This window comes from Vigna radiata, chromosome 8, assembly GCF_000741045.1.
Source record: "Vigna radiata var. radiata cultivar VC1973A chromosome 8, Vradiata_ver6, whole genome shotgun sequence".
In the NCBI taxonomy this organism is placed as follows: domain Eukaryota; kingdom Viridiplantae; phylum Streptophyta; class Magnoliopsida; order Fabales; family Fabaceae; genus Vigna; species Vigna radiata.
The window spans coordinates 32994619-33007221 of NC_028358.1; the positions used below are offsets into that span (position 1 = coordinate 32994619).

The 12603-nt window shown below is 31.9% G+C and overlaps 2 protein-coding genes across 2 annotated transcripts; one reads left to right on the forward strand and one right to left on the reverse strand.

The window, feature by feature from the left end:
- The first annotated feature begins 2257 nt into the window (after nt 1-2257).
- LOC106771527 (uncharacterized protein At2g34160) lies at nt 2258-4822 on the forward strand. Its single transcript, XM_014657524.2, has 5 exons — nt 2258-2525; nt 3329-3377; nt 4166-4228; nt 4314-4378; nt 4469-4822. Exons 1-5 carry the CDS (start codon nt 2415-2417, stop codon nt 4565-4567), a joined length of 387 nt encoding a protein of 128 aa, XP_014513010.1. The 5' UTR covers nt 2258-2414; the 3' UTR covers nt 4568-4822.
- Nucleotides 4823-6472: 1650 nt separating this feature from the next.
- Nucleotides 6473-10640, reverse strand: LOC106772631. Its single transcript, XM_014659160.2, has 2 exons — nt 10310-10640; nt 6473-9075 (listed from the first exon to the last, which is right to left on the reverse strand). Exon 2 carries the CDS (start codon nt 8967-8969, stop codon nt 6714-6716), a length of 2256 nt encoding a protein of 751 aa, XP_014514646.1. The 5' UTR covers nt 8970-9075; nt 10310-10640; the 3' UTR covers nt 6473-6713.
- Between the last annotated feature and the right edge of the window lie 1963 nt (nt 10641-12603).

Sequence of the window (12603 nt, forward strand, 5' to 3'; positions counted from 1 at the left end):
TATATATATATATATATATATATATATATATATATATATATATATATTACTCTACTCTTTGAAATAATACATCAGAATTATTCTTTAAACCTTTTATTAAGTTGTTATAAGAGTTTATTTAAACTCTCATCCCATTATACTTTTTCATCTATGCAATTTCAATATTAGTAAAATTTGGATATTTTTCTCACGAATCTTAGTTTTAATACATAACATAAACATACATATTCTCTTATAAAAAACAATTATTATTAGAAGTGAGTTTTAGTTTTAACTCAATCTCACAAAATTGGCTTGTAAGGTGAGGTTTGTACCTCACTTATATATTATAAATTGACCTTATTATCTCTAGTTGATATGGAACTTCCAACACACCCCTTTCACGCCGAGGTATAGACATCTCGTGCGTGATAGTAGAAATTTGGTGGTCCAATAGCGTCCTGACAACTGGTGGAATAGAAATGTCCAAAAAACAAGATTAAACTCACTTTCTAACATAATATGAGAGCCATAGTTAAAAGTTTATCATAACAATATTTATTGTTTTTGCGTGACTAGCTGATAATAAAAAAAACAACAACCATTATGTACGTTATTAATAAACTTCTAAGTAAACTGTTTCCATGATAATCAACACACATTAAGTTAAAGATGAAAGAGAGGGAACAACTTCACAAAACGACAACATGAAGATGGAATTCATTTTTCGAAAATCGTAACCCATTCACGAGCATGGGTAACCAATTCCACAAAAATGTGTTTTCAATTACACTACACTCGTAACCGATTTCACAAGAATGCATATCCAATTACACTACACTCGTAATTGATTCTAGGTTAGATGAAATTCATTTTAAAAGTTTTGCTTTTGTCTCGATTCTAAGTTATATGGAATCTATTATAAGAGTTTTGCTTTTGTTTAATGTAATATTTTTGTAAGGCTCACGTTTATGAAAGAGAGAAAAATGTAAATTTCCATATAAAATATATGAAGTCTATAAATAATTAGCCTAAATCACTTTTTTTTACATTTATAAAAGAGAGAAAAATGTAATTTTCATATTTTTAATTATGTTCATATAATAATTATGACAAAATTATATACTCAACAACATATTATATAAATAAAAAAAAATTCAGTATCCCAAAGAATATATTATATTAATTATTTATTATTTTTAATTATATTATTTGATAATTTTTTATCAAAAGATATGTTACTCATAAATAATTAAGACCAATTTAACAATCATTATTTTTTATTTATTAAAATATTTTTTATGTATTATATTAGTTCTTGGTAAATTTTTACGGATTTTATTTTTAAATCTACTATAAATCACTTTGAAAGCTTTATAAAAAAACATACATTTAATTTTCAAATTTCTTTAAATTCATTAACTTATTTTTTTTTAATTCTTCTATTCAAATGAATACAGTATAAATAAGTTAATCTATTAACCCACTAACTCATCATAACGAGTTAAGTTGAATTAAAAAAAGTTATCTTATCAAAATATAAATTAGATCTAATTGACTTATGTGCATAATGAATTAATTTGTGTGAAGTAAACACTTAGAAAACATTAACATTTTCTTATTTTTATAAATTCAATTCAAACTTTACTTTTTTTTTTATCATAGATCTTAGTGGTATCATAATAGTCAACATAACAATATCAATATAAGTGACTAAAATAACAAATTTCAAAAAGTTTGTGAAATCGAAAGAGAAAAACAAAACTCTTCTTAAAAGTAAAAAAGAAAAGCAGTAAAAAAACATTTATATCATAAAAATTTATAATATAATTAAGTCTAACAGCATTTTAATTGGTTGACTATATAATTTTATTTTTCTGCTGATTCCTCTTTGTCATAAATTATTAAAATAAAGTGTAAGAAGATATTATAAGAGATAGTATGTATAATTTTGATATAGATATTTAAACGGAATTAACTAAAATTCATTGCACGTACTTTTTCTCTTTACTTTTATATATATAATCTCAAAGGAAAAATATAACTATACTCGTATTTTTTTTTTATTGTTTACACTTCATTTTATTATAATTTCCATAAAAATATAATTTCATCGATTAATTAATGATAAGAACTAAAATAAAAAAAATGCTTTACATATACTAATTAAATATATTTTTTACAAATACTAACTAAAGTAAAAATCTCTAACTCTTTGAAACTCCTATTATTATTATTAATTTAAGTAATCCTAAAAAATAATTTTACGAAAGGGTGAAACTGAAAGGGTGCAGAAGAATCGGTCAAGGGGAGAGGTAAAAGAATGAGGACCATGGAGATTTTGGCATCTGAAAAGAGGAAGAAACTAATTGTGCAGTTGGAAGGCTATATAAGACAGAGTCATACTCATTCTGCTACTCTAACACAAAATTGCAATGGCGACCGTAGCCGCTGCTGCTACCCTTCCAGACGAAACCCCCAAGAAGAACCGTATTCAGGTTTCCAATACCAAGAAACCTCTTTTCTTTTACGTCAATCTCGCCAAGGTATCTATCACACTTCTTCTTCTTTCTTCAAAACTCTTTCATTTTTTTCCCTTTTTGCCAAGTTACAAATTCAAACTTTTATTATTATTATCTTTTTTTTCTTTTGTAAATATCTCCTGTTTCACAAAATAATTTCTTTCTTTCTTCTAATTCTATTAGTTATTTATAATGGGAATATCGATATCATATAATAATAGTTATTATAAATAATATTATTATGATAAAATTGAGATTGTATAAAGAAATACTACTTCAATAGGTTATAAAATTATCGAGATCGTAATTCTTTATATTAGTTCGCTTATATTAAATAATATTAGTTATTATTATTATTGTTATGGTTATAAAATAATAATAATTATTATTAACAAGAATAACTTCATAACTATAAGAATAATAATAATTAGTATAATTAATATTTTATTAAAAAAATATTTATTAAATATACTTAATATTTAGAAGAAAACATATTATACAGGTTAATATAACAAAATATTAGACATAATAATAAATTATTTTTCTAAAAATAATATATTAGAAAATTTTAATATTTTAACTTAAAAAATTAAGAAATAAATATGAAATAAACAAGAACAGAGTTCAACAAATAGATACTAAATTTTAGTATATTAATAGTTTGTAGTGCATATGTTGGCAGAAGCATTATATGTGTTTGTGTTTGTTTTATATTTTGGAGATAATAAGTAATGGAGTGTCCATGTCTCTTTGTGCGGGCTTCATCGTTTTCATTTACATTACTAACATGATGAATATATACCTCAAATGGTTTTTTCTTGATGCAGAGGTACATACAACAGCACAATGAGGTCGAGCTTTCTGCTCTTGGAATGGGTACCTCTTTTTGCAAACTCACATTTCACTTCTTTTTCTGTAAAACAAAAGTTAAAGATCCTTCTTTTTCATTTCATTGCAAATTTCGCATCTTCGGTGGTTAAAATTTTGAGGGATTAAATAAAGTTTAGCTTGGAAACTTATTTATCAGTCACAGTTACCATGCCATTTTTTCTGCATTGATGGAGGACAAGTGTGACGTTCCTTTAGTCCACTATTAAATTCGTTAAGCCTTTTTGGTGCCGAAATGTCCATAAAGTCTCTTGGTATTTTTAGGATTGTTTTGCATTTTGTTTCTTATGTTAATAAGTTTGGAGGTATATTTAGACATTCTCTTCTCTGTTAGATAAGTTTGAAATAGAGTTTCTAGCTGTTACTAGAAATTAAGAGTATTTTACGAGCGAGTTTTCTTGTTTTTAGCCCTTTGGTTGCTGGAAATCACAAACTACGTATTTTGTAATTTGGACATAAACATTGTGAGCAGTGGTAAGGAATAATATCAGATTTCACGTTCTGAAATATTGTACCTACATTAATAACAATCTCACTATAATTGTTGGTAAGTCTCAAAAATCATGGCATGTGGCTGGTGTAAAGTCCAAGCACAATTATCCTGATTTCTATTTTGTTGATGGAAACCCCTGAAAATATGAGTTTGTATGCACTCTGTCAAACTGATTTAACATCCTCCACCTATTGAACACATAAAATGTGCCCTGCTTCCTCTATTCCCCCTCCAAGTCCAACTGATATAACATTGAGTAAAAATTTGACATGTATTGGTGCAGCTATAGCTACCGTTGTCACAATTGCGGAGATTTTGAAGAACAACGGGCTTGCCACTGAGAAGAGTAAGGTTTCTTCCTTATTTCTAATACTCACATTTGTATGATAGTTGTAGTTACTCTAATCAATATGAATCTCGTGATGGAACAGAAGTTCTGACATCTACAGTTGGCATGAAAGATGAGAACAAAGGTCGTCTGGTGCAGAAGGCAAAGGTGAGTTTCCCAATGAGTTTTACATTTTAGTTTTCTGCAAGGCTTGTTCCCTCTGTTCGGATGCTTTATCTACTTTTCTTGATGTTTTAGATTGAAATTGTGCTGGGGAAATCTGAGAAGTTTGACAATCTGGTGAATTCTCCTACCAAAACTGAACCAGAAGCAGCAGCTGCTGAGGACAAAAAGTGACAGATATAAGACAGTCCGGTTAATGTGACACTACTGTAGTTAACATTCTGAGTCTTTTGTACTGCTTGCATTCATAGACGTAAATAGGGGAGTTGAAAAGGGTCGTAAAATTACAATGATAAGGCAGCAATGTGTGGTCAAAGTTGTAGAGCACATATTTTCATTATCAATTTAGATTGTATTTCTTCACTGCACATATACGATTGTGATGGTGAGCACTTTACTGGTCACTCTTGAGCTCTGATTTTCAGTTCATTCAACCTGTTTTCATTCTGAGGTATTCTTGTCAAGTGTCGTTACAGATATTTCCACTTCATCTGCGATTTTTCCATAATTTTAGATGTATTTTCTAAGGTGAGCTTTGGTTAACGAAAATAAACGAAAGAACTCATTTAGTCATCTGGTAAACTCTACCTATAACAATCAACATAATTCTAACACAGTTCTCAGTCTACACCACAGCATAAACTATATGATCCTTATAATAAACAAACACAAATTGTATTGCAATGCAGCTGAATTATCTTCATTTTCTATTGCAGTTTGCTTGTGATTCTTACAAATCCACTCTTTTATCATTGTAGTGAATAACACACAATTCTCTGGATTTGTAAGTTTAACATTATTCATAATTACCACGCCTAACGGATTGAAGTATTACTGTATGTAACAGTTTTGAACTACTCAACTAGCAAAAACTAAAAGGGAAATATTTTTAAGACAAGGAAATTTATTGAAGAAAAAAAAGGAGAGAAAGCACACCCATTGTGTGTATGAGCATAATGTGACATAAATGCAATGTTAAGATGAGTATATAAGATCCAACCCGAATTCCACTCAGATTATTACTTTCCTGCATATATCTTGTACGCCATTTGACACCAAATACACAAGAATCATGACTTCTGTGAACAGCTAAAAGGTGTGTTTTTCATAAGTCACTGGTCCATATGAACCAATATTTTCAAATCTAGTGTTGGTGGGATCAGAATATACAGGTATCAATTAAAAATGGAAGTAAAGAAATGCAAAGAGATTGAATTATATTCACAGTCTCGTTGATGATTGATTGATTAAGCAGTCAAGGACTTGGATGAATTTCTTATCATTTAGTTTTACGACGTTTATTGACAAACGTGTATTACTCTCATTCACTGTATCTTTTACTAGTTATTTGTCTGATTTCTAAGACGAATAGAAAGAACGGTGGTCGCTCAATGAAGGGGACACCTGGAAACTCCTCTTTCTTGTTGTCCTTTCAAGTAATAACTCAGTATGGTCCACAACAATCGGAAAAAAGGATTCAAACTAAGACAGCATAATTTGGAAGCTTTTATCACGTCCAAGTATTTTATTTGATAGTGAAGCACAAGAAGTTGGTAGTGCATTAATCTGAAAAGGCTACCACTATTGTTTGAAATAATTAGAACATGACATTGTTCACTATTCCAGATTTTCTTTTTTATATTTTTGCTTCATTAATGAAAAAAAAAAAATCAAACCCTTAAATAGATCCCGGTATATTCAAAAATTATATTTCAACTTTAAATGTAAACATACCCCGTTTAACTAAAAATAACAATATAGGGAACATAACACAAAAAGATTATATATGCACAAATACTTACTTTAGTATTACCCATTGGTTCTTATCAGCGGAGTACCATTCCACAAGTTTATTTATTTAACTAAAGAAAACTCTTTTGCATCAACGTTCCTTCGAAAAAAAAAATCTTTATACTAAAATAATTCTTCGAAACTAAGAGGAAAAGTACAAGTTCCTTTTGATCCTTCCAACTTATTATTTTAAAAGTAGCTAAAAGGACATTATCACAAATAGATTGAAGCAGTAGTGAAGAGTGAGTGGTCATTCACTTTTCACCCTTGGAGCATCTGCACAAGTTATTCAAGAACATATACGAGAAACAAATATCACGCCATTACTGTATGCGTTATTGAACGATGGCAATTATTGGAGGATGATATAACCATGGAGTATCTGCTAGGAATTAATTCACATTAATGTAAAGTAAATAACAGAGATAATTTACTCGCCAGTCTAAGCTATGAAGCCTAAATAAATAATATAAAGGATTCCAGGCACATAACATAACTAAAGGTTGTCCAATTTTGTTTATTTAGTAACTTAAATGGGAGCTGCACATGTGGTTCTAAAATGTCCTGTTTGGTTGCAACGGCTACAATGCACCACTCGCTTAACACGACCACGGTCTTCTGCACGAACTCTCTTCTTTCTCGGTCTCCCAGGTGGTCTCAGTGATTTAGGTGGATTGATAACAATTTCTATAGCTTTGGCAGCATTGGCATCCCCCTCAGACAACTCCTTCCACAGGGATTTATCAGGAATTGGATGTATGGTTTGTGAGTATGTCTTTCGGTATGTTGCTACAGTGAAACAGCTTTCTGTGAATCTATGCACATTCTGCCTGCAGGAGAGAAGTGCTGCCACAGCATGTGCACAGGGCAAACCATAGAGCTGCCAGCCACGGCAGAGACAGCAACGGTTCCTGATATCGACTATGTTTGTTCCTTCATGAGATATTACTTCAAACTCGGCATCGTTGGCGCGAAGAACCTGATACGTGCGTGCCCGATCAAGAGATTCTGCAACTCGTCTCTCCGCGGAAGGGACGAGTATTGACGTCCACTGCATACTGGTCTCCCGGCGCTCATTAAACCAGGTCATTAGCTGCCTTCTGATACATTCCATCATTTGAATTATTGGAAGTCCAGATGCCTCCAATATCCATGTGTTCAAAGATTCAACAATGTTGGCTGTCAAATGACCAAACCTTTGCCCCTCAAAATAAGCAGTGGCCCAGAGGCGAGGTGGGATTCTTCGAATCCAATATGCTGCATCTTGTGATATCTCTTCAATCTCCAAAATTTTTGCTTCGAATTCAATTACAGTAAGAGCATTAGCTGCATCCCATAGGAGATTGACAAGCATGGTGTTATTAAATTCCTTACGGAAGCTATCACTCAAGTGGCGCATACAAAATCCATGGAAAGCAGTAGGAAAATTTGCTTCCACTCCATCCACGATTCCCTTCTGTCTATCAGACAAGATAGTGAGCCTTGGCATGTTTTCAGTGTGAATCTCAAGCAGGTTATGAAGTTCAGACAGAAACCACATCCAGTTTTCATCGTTCTCCTCATCAATGACTCCAAATGCCAAAGGAAAGAGAGCCCCATCACCATCAAATCCAGTAGCAAGAAGCAATGTTCCAAGATACTTACTCTTTAAATATGTCCTGTCAAGCCCTAAGAGTGGCCGACAAGCATTTAAAAAGCCATATATGGATGCTTGAAAGGAAATAAAGAGACGTTGGAAGCAACAATCAACTGGGCTTCCATAAACAGAGGCAATACTTCCTGGATTAGTGCGTTTCACCTGTTCACAGTATTGTGGAAGCAAACGGTATCCTTCTTCGAAAGATCCACGCATTGCAGCCATGATACGCTCCTTACCTCTCCAAGCTTGCTTGTATGATAAGGTAATACCATGAACCCTGTGAATCTCTTCCAATATTTCCTTTGGTTTGTAATTAGGGTTCTCCTTGAGCCTTTGCTCCACAGAGTTAGCAACCCACTGAACTGAAGCTTGGTGATGGCCAAGGTGAGAAATTCCTCCACATGAATGACTCTCATGAATTGTCCTAATAGTAAAGGTTGGAACCCCTGGGAGCTTAGCTGCATGAATGCGCCAGGGACATCCTTCACTAGCACACTTAGCAGTAAAGCGGGTCTTGTCAGATTTTATAGTCTGCATCTCAAAGTGCAGAGCAATTGCTGTATCCCTCAATGCCCTTCGGCAACTCTTGACATCAGGGAATTCTTGCCCCACTGACAATTCATAACTAGGACTTGCAGTACGAACCTGAATTATTGGAGGTGTGGAAGCAAGCACAAGCTGTGATTGTTGAACATCCATATCATTTGCAGAATCAATTCCCAGTTCTGAGTTCTGAACCATACCCAGGGCCATGTTTTCATCAAGTTCTTGGTTCTCTGAAACAGTCAAATCATTGTTCTCAGATAGGACTAACTCGTGATTTTGTCCAGGAAGAGGCAAGTCATGATCATCATGCTCCGGTTTTTGATCCATGGCTAGCTCATGCTCATGCTCATAAGTGTGATCGCCATCACCTTCATGATCGTGGTTCTGTCCTAATCCCAATTCATGATCATGGGCATGTCCCAAGCCCAGTTCATGATCATGGGTTTGTCCCAGATCTAAATGGTGCTCATGGGCTGATCCCAGTTCTAATGCATGGTTCTGGCTGAGGCCCAAATTGTGGTTATGGCCCATCACCAATTGCTGATCATGACCAAGTGCCAAATTGTGACTTTGACCAAGAATCAAATCGTGGTTAGCCATCAAGATGTAAATCACTACATATAGCAACAAGCCGACAACAAGAAGAACTGCTGCTCAGCTTGATATACAAATTACAGCTTTATGACAGATACACTGTTGCAAGATCCTACATATGACAAAAGACAAGTCAGATAAACCACATCAATCCTCTGCCCAACACATTAAAGATGAAAGTCCTGAATCACCATAAAGAAACAAAGAAAACAACAGAAGATCATGCGAACATCCAGCTAACAAAGCATACCAATAATTTCTTCTTGTTTTTACTTTTCTATCCTTTCTTCTAATATCCCTCCTCAAATACATAACAAAAATGTACGGTCTGATGGTTACAATCAACTAAATCATGTCAGGTCCCACCACCTAAACTGCGGCAAATATATAATTCATACAAAGCACGGAACTTTTGTTCACCCTTAGCAACTTCAAGTGCTACCACACATCAAAAATCACAAATTACATATTGAAATGAAACATTAACTATTGATTTAGTGTGTGCTTGGATTCACGTTAAATTATCGAGAGTCACATTGAAATACCCAGCTAGCACAACTTCAGCTAATTGCTCACATAATGAAAACATTAACTATTGATTGAGTTTGTGTTTTGGTTCACATTAAATCATCGAGAATCACATTGAAATACCAGCTAGCACAACTTAAGGTAAATCGAGAGTTGAAACAACTTTAGATAGCTTTGCGTTGGATAAAACAAATTATGCTGAGTTTTACTACTAACTTGTTTTTTTGAATAAATAATCCAAACATAAACCACGTCGCTTCAAAATCAATTACCAAAAACCACTATCTAAAATTAATTTTGTAAGCACTCATCCAGAACACACATACAACTACATTTTCATAATTGGGAGTACAAACCCACAAATCTATCATCAACGGTTACATATAAATTGGAAATCCAGCAATCCACGCCACAAGCATTCCATTCACACTTCCATTAATCGATAACCATTCAAAAACAAATTGAATCACATGAACTAAATTCCTGAAAATCCAAGCCTTTTGATTGCAGAGAATGTTTAGCCTTCCTGAAAAAACTAAAATCACTTCCATTATCCAAGAAAACAAACTACGCATCGAGCTTACAACTCCGATTAACTTAATCTGGACTGCAGTAGCCCAAACGGGGAGTAAAGGTAAAATATGTGTGTGTGAGATGTGAAGCGGATTTACAGGTAACTGAACTAACCAAAAAGACAAACTTTCGTGAAAACACAGAATCACATCCATTACCCACAATTGAATTGACTGAAAATCGAAGGAATTCCCAATACCCACGACAACTGATAACAACAAAATTGTAAATAATGATAAAATTACCTGAAAGCTTTCACCTTTGGTCAAAAGGGAGTGAAACCATGGGCAGAGGAGCTTGAAAAACATAAAAGGGAGATGGGTAATGGCGGCAGAGGCAGTAGGGAGAGGGTTGAGAGCGGATCGAAGGGGTTTTGTGAATTGAAAAAAAGAAAAAAGAGAAATTTGAAAAGAGGTTGATGAAAATTGGCGGGGAAGTGGAGAAAATCGGAAATAGGAGAGGAAGGGTAAGGAGAGGAGAGGAAGATTGGGAATTAGAGGGGTAGCAGAGGCATCGCTTCTCAGGGCTGAGAAGGGAAATACAGGTTTGGGGCTATCCACAAAAAGAGGGTATTTAGGTCAAAGGAATTCAACCTCTTCTTTTTTTCTGTTTCTCGGAATTACTGTTTTGCCCCACTCCACCCTAGTATTATACTACTCTCTTTTCACCCTTTTCATACAACTACCATACGTCCAATTTTTTTCCTTTCCAAAAATAGTTCAATCAATTTTATCAAACTTTTCAGTTAGGGTTCTCAATAAGATTTTCTTTGATTTTATTTTATTAACTCAATAATTTTGTTGGTTTAATTCGCTTCAAATTCAAGTCAGCCTATTCAGTTTTTAAGTTTATCTTTTGCATATTAACAAAACCTAATCAATATTTTCGTAATTAAGTTTTTTCAAGATATATTACTATTTAGAATTACGATAAAAATACCAATTATAATTCATAAATTTAATATTTAAGATCGCTATTGATTTTTTGTATTGATATAGATCTTATACAAAATTTAGCCTTTTTTAATTTTATTCTTTTGCCTTAAATCCATGCCAATTTTACGCTTCCAGTTAAATAGGTTTATAGAATCAATGTCAGTTATGATTGTTTTTAATCAATGTTTTAAATGATTTGTAAATATATATTGTTAATGTTATTTTTCATTCAAAATTTTATTAAGATTTATTTCTAGCGTTGACGAGAGAAATTGTATATCTTTTGATATCTAATTGTTTTTTGGTCAATGTTAGTGGAGACAAAGGTTTTATCCAAATAATCTAATACCAATGGTATATGTATCTTTGTTCACGTTTGCAACAATAATATTGGTGAACTTTGGCTGAAAAATGGCATTGACCATTGTTGATTAAAACACATCACCGATTACAACTTTTTAAATTACTAAATTTTAATTAATATTAAAATACTTTTTTTATGATAATTCAAATATTTTATCTAAATTAGAAAATTAAAGCTCGATCAATTTAAATTGTTAGATAAAGTATTTTGCAAAAGTAAAACAATTTAGTTAACACATTTCAAATAGATTATATTCAAACGTAAAATAAGGACTCATTTTATGATACGATAATTATTTTATCTTAGTATAGTCTAATGTTTGATATAATGGCGTGATATATGTGATGAGATAACTGTTCGATCTTGTTTTGACTAAATGTTTAGTATATTTATGTGATTTTTTTTTTTACTTTGATCGAAATTTGATTGAATATGAATATATTGATTTTGATCCAATTTTAGTTGAATTGGTCAAAATTTGACTTAATTTGATTGAGTTCGTCTTAATTCGAATTTGACAAATGTTGAAATAGGTTAGCGTGAATTTAAGATCAGTATAGGCTGAATCAGGTTAATGATTAATATGAATCAACCTGAATTGAAGGTTGATATAATTGGTTAAGGTCAAGGATTAAGACTTATGTGATTTATAAAAACCATTCCAACTTATATCAAAGGTTAACTTTAGTCAATTTAAGTTAAAGTCTGAGATTGGTCAACCTTAATAAAAAATCAAGATGATTCATCTCAAACTGAAAATTGATCTTAGTTATTTTAATTTAAAGTTCACACTTACTGTTTAATTGAAACTCAAAACAAACCTATTATATGAAAACATAAACCAATACAAACAAAAAAATTTAATAATATAATTAACTTTCTTCATATTAAAAACGAACATTTTTAATCGGAATCCTGTTCACATAACTTTATAGACATGTTTTATAAAATTTTTGAACGAATGTTAATATATGAATTTATTAACATATTGATCCATACTAATTACTTTCAATACTTATAAAATTCATCAAATATCACATTTTATTAGTGCATTGTACTTTTTTTTATCTTGTGAAAGAGTAAGAAAACAAATAAGATAACATGCCCATCTCTAGTCTGGGCAAAAATTACTGAACTATAGTTAATTGTACTATATTATATTAAAAATAACTGATTTATTTCATGGTTTAGTTTTTAAAAACTGAACTTATAACAGATTCAGTTAAGTTAAATGTGAGAA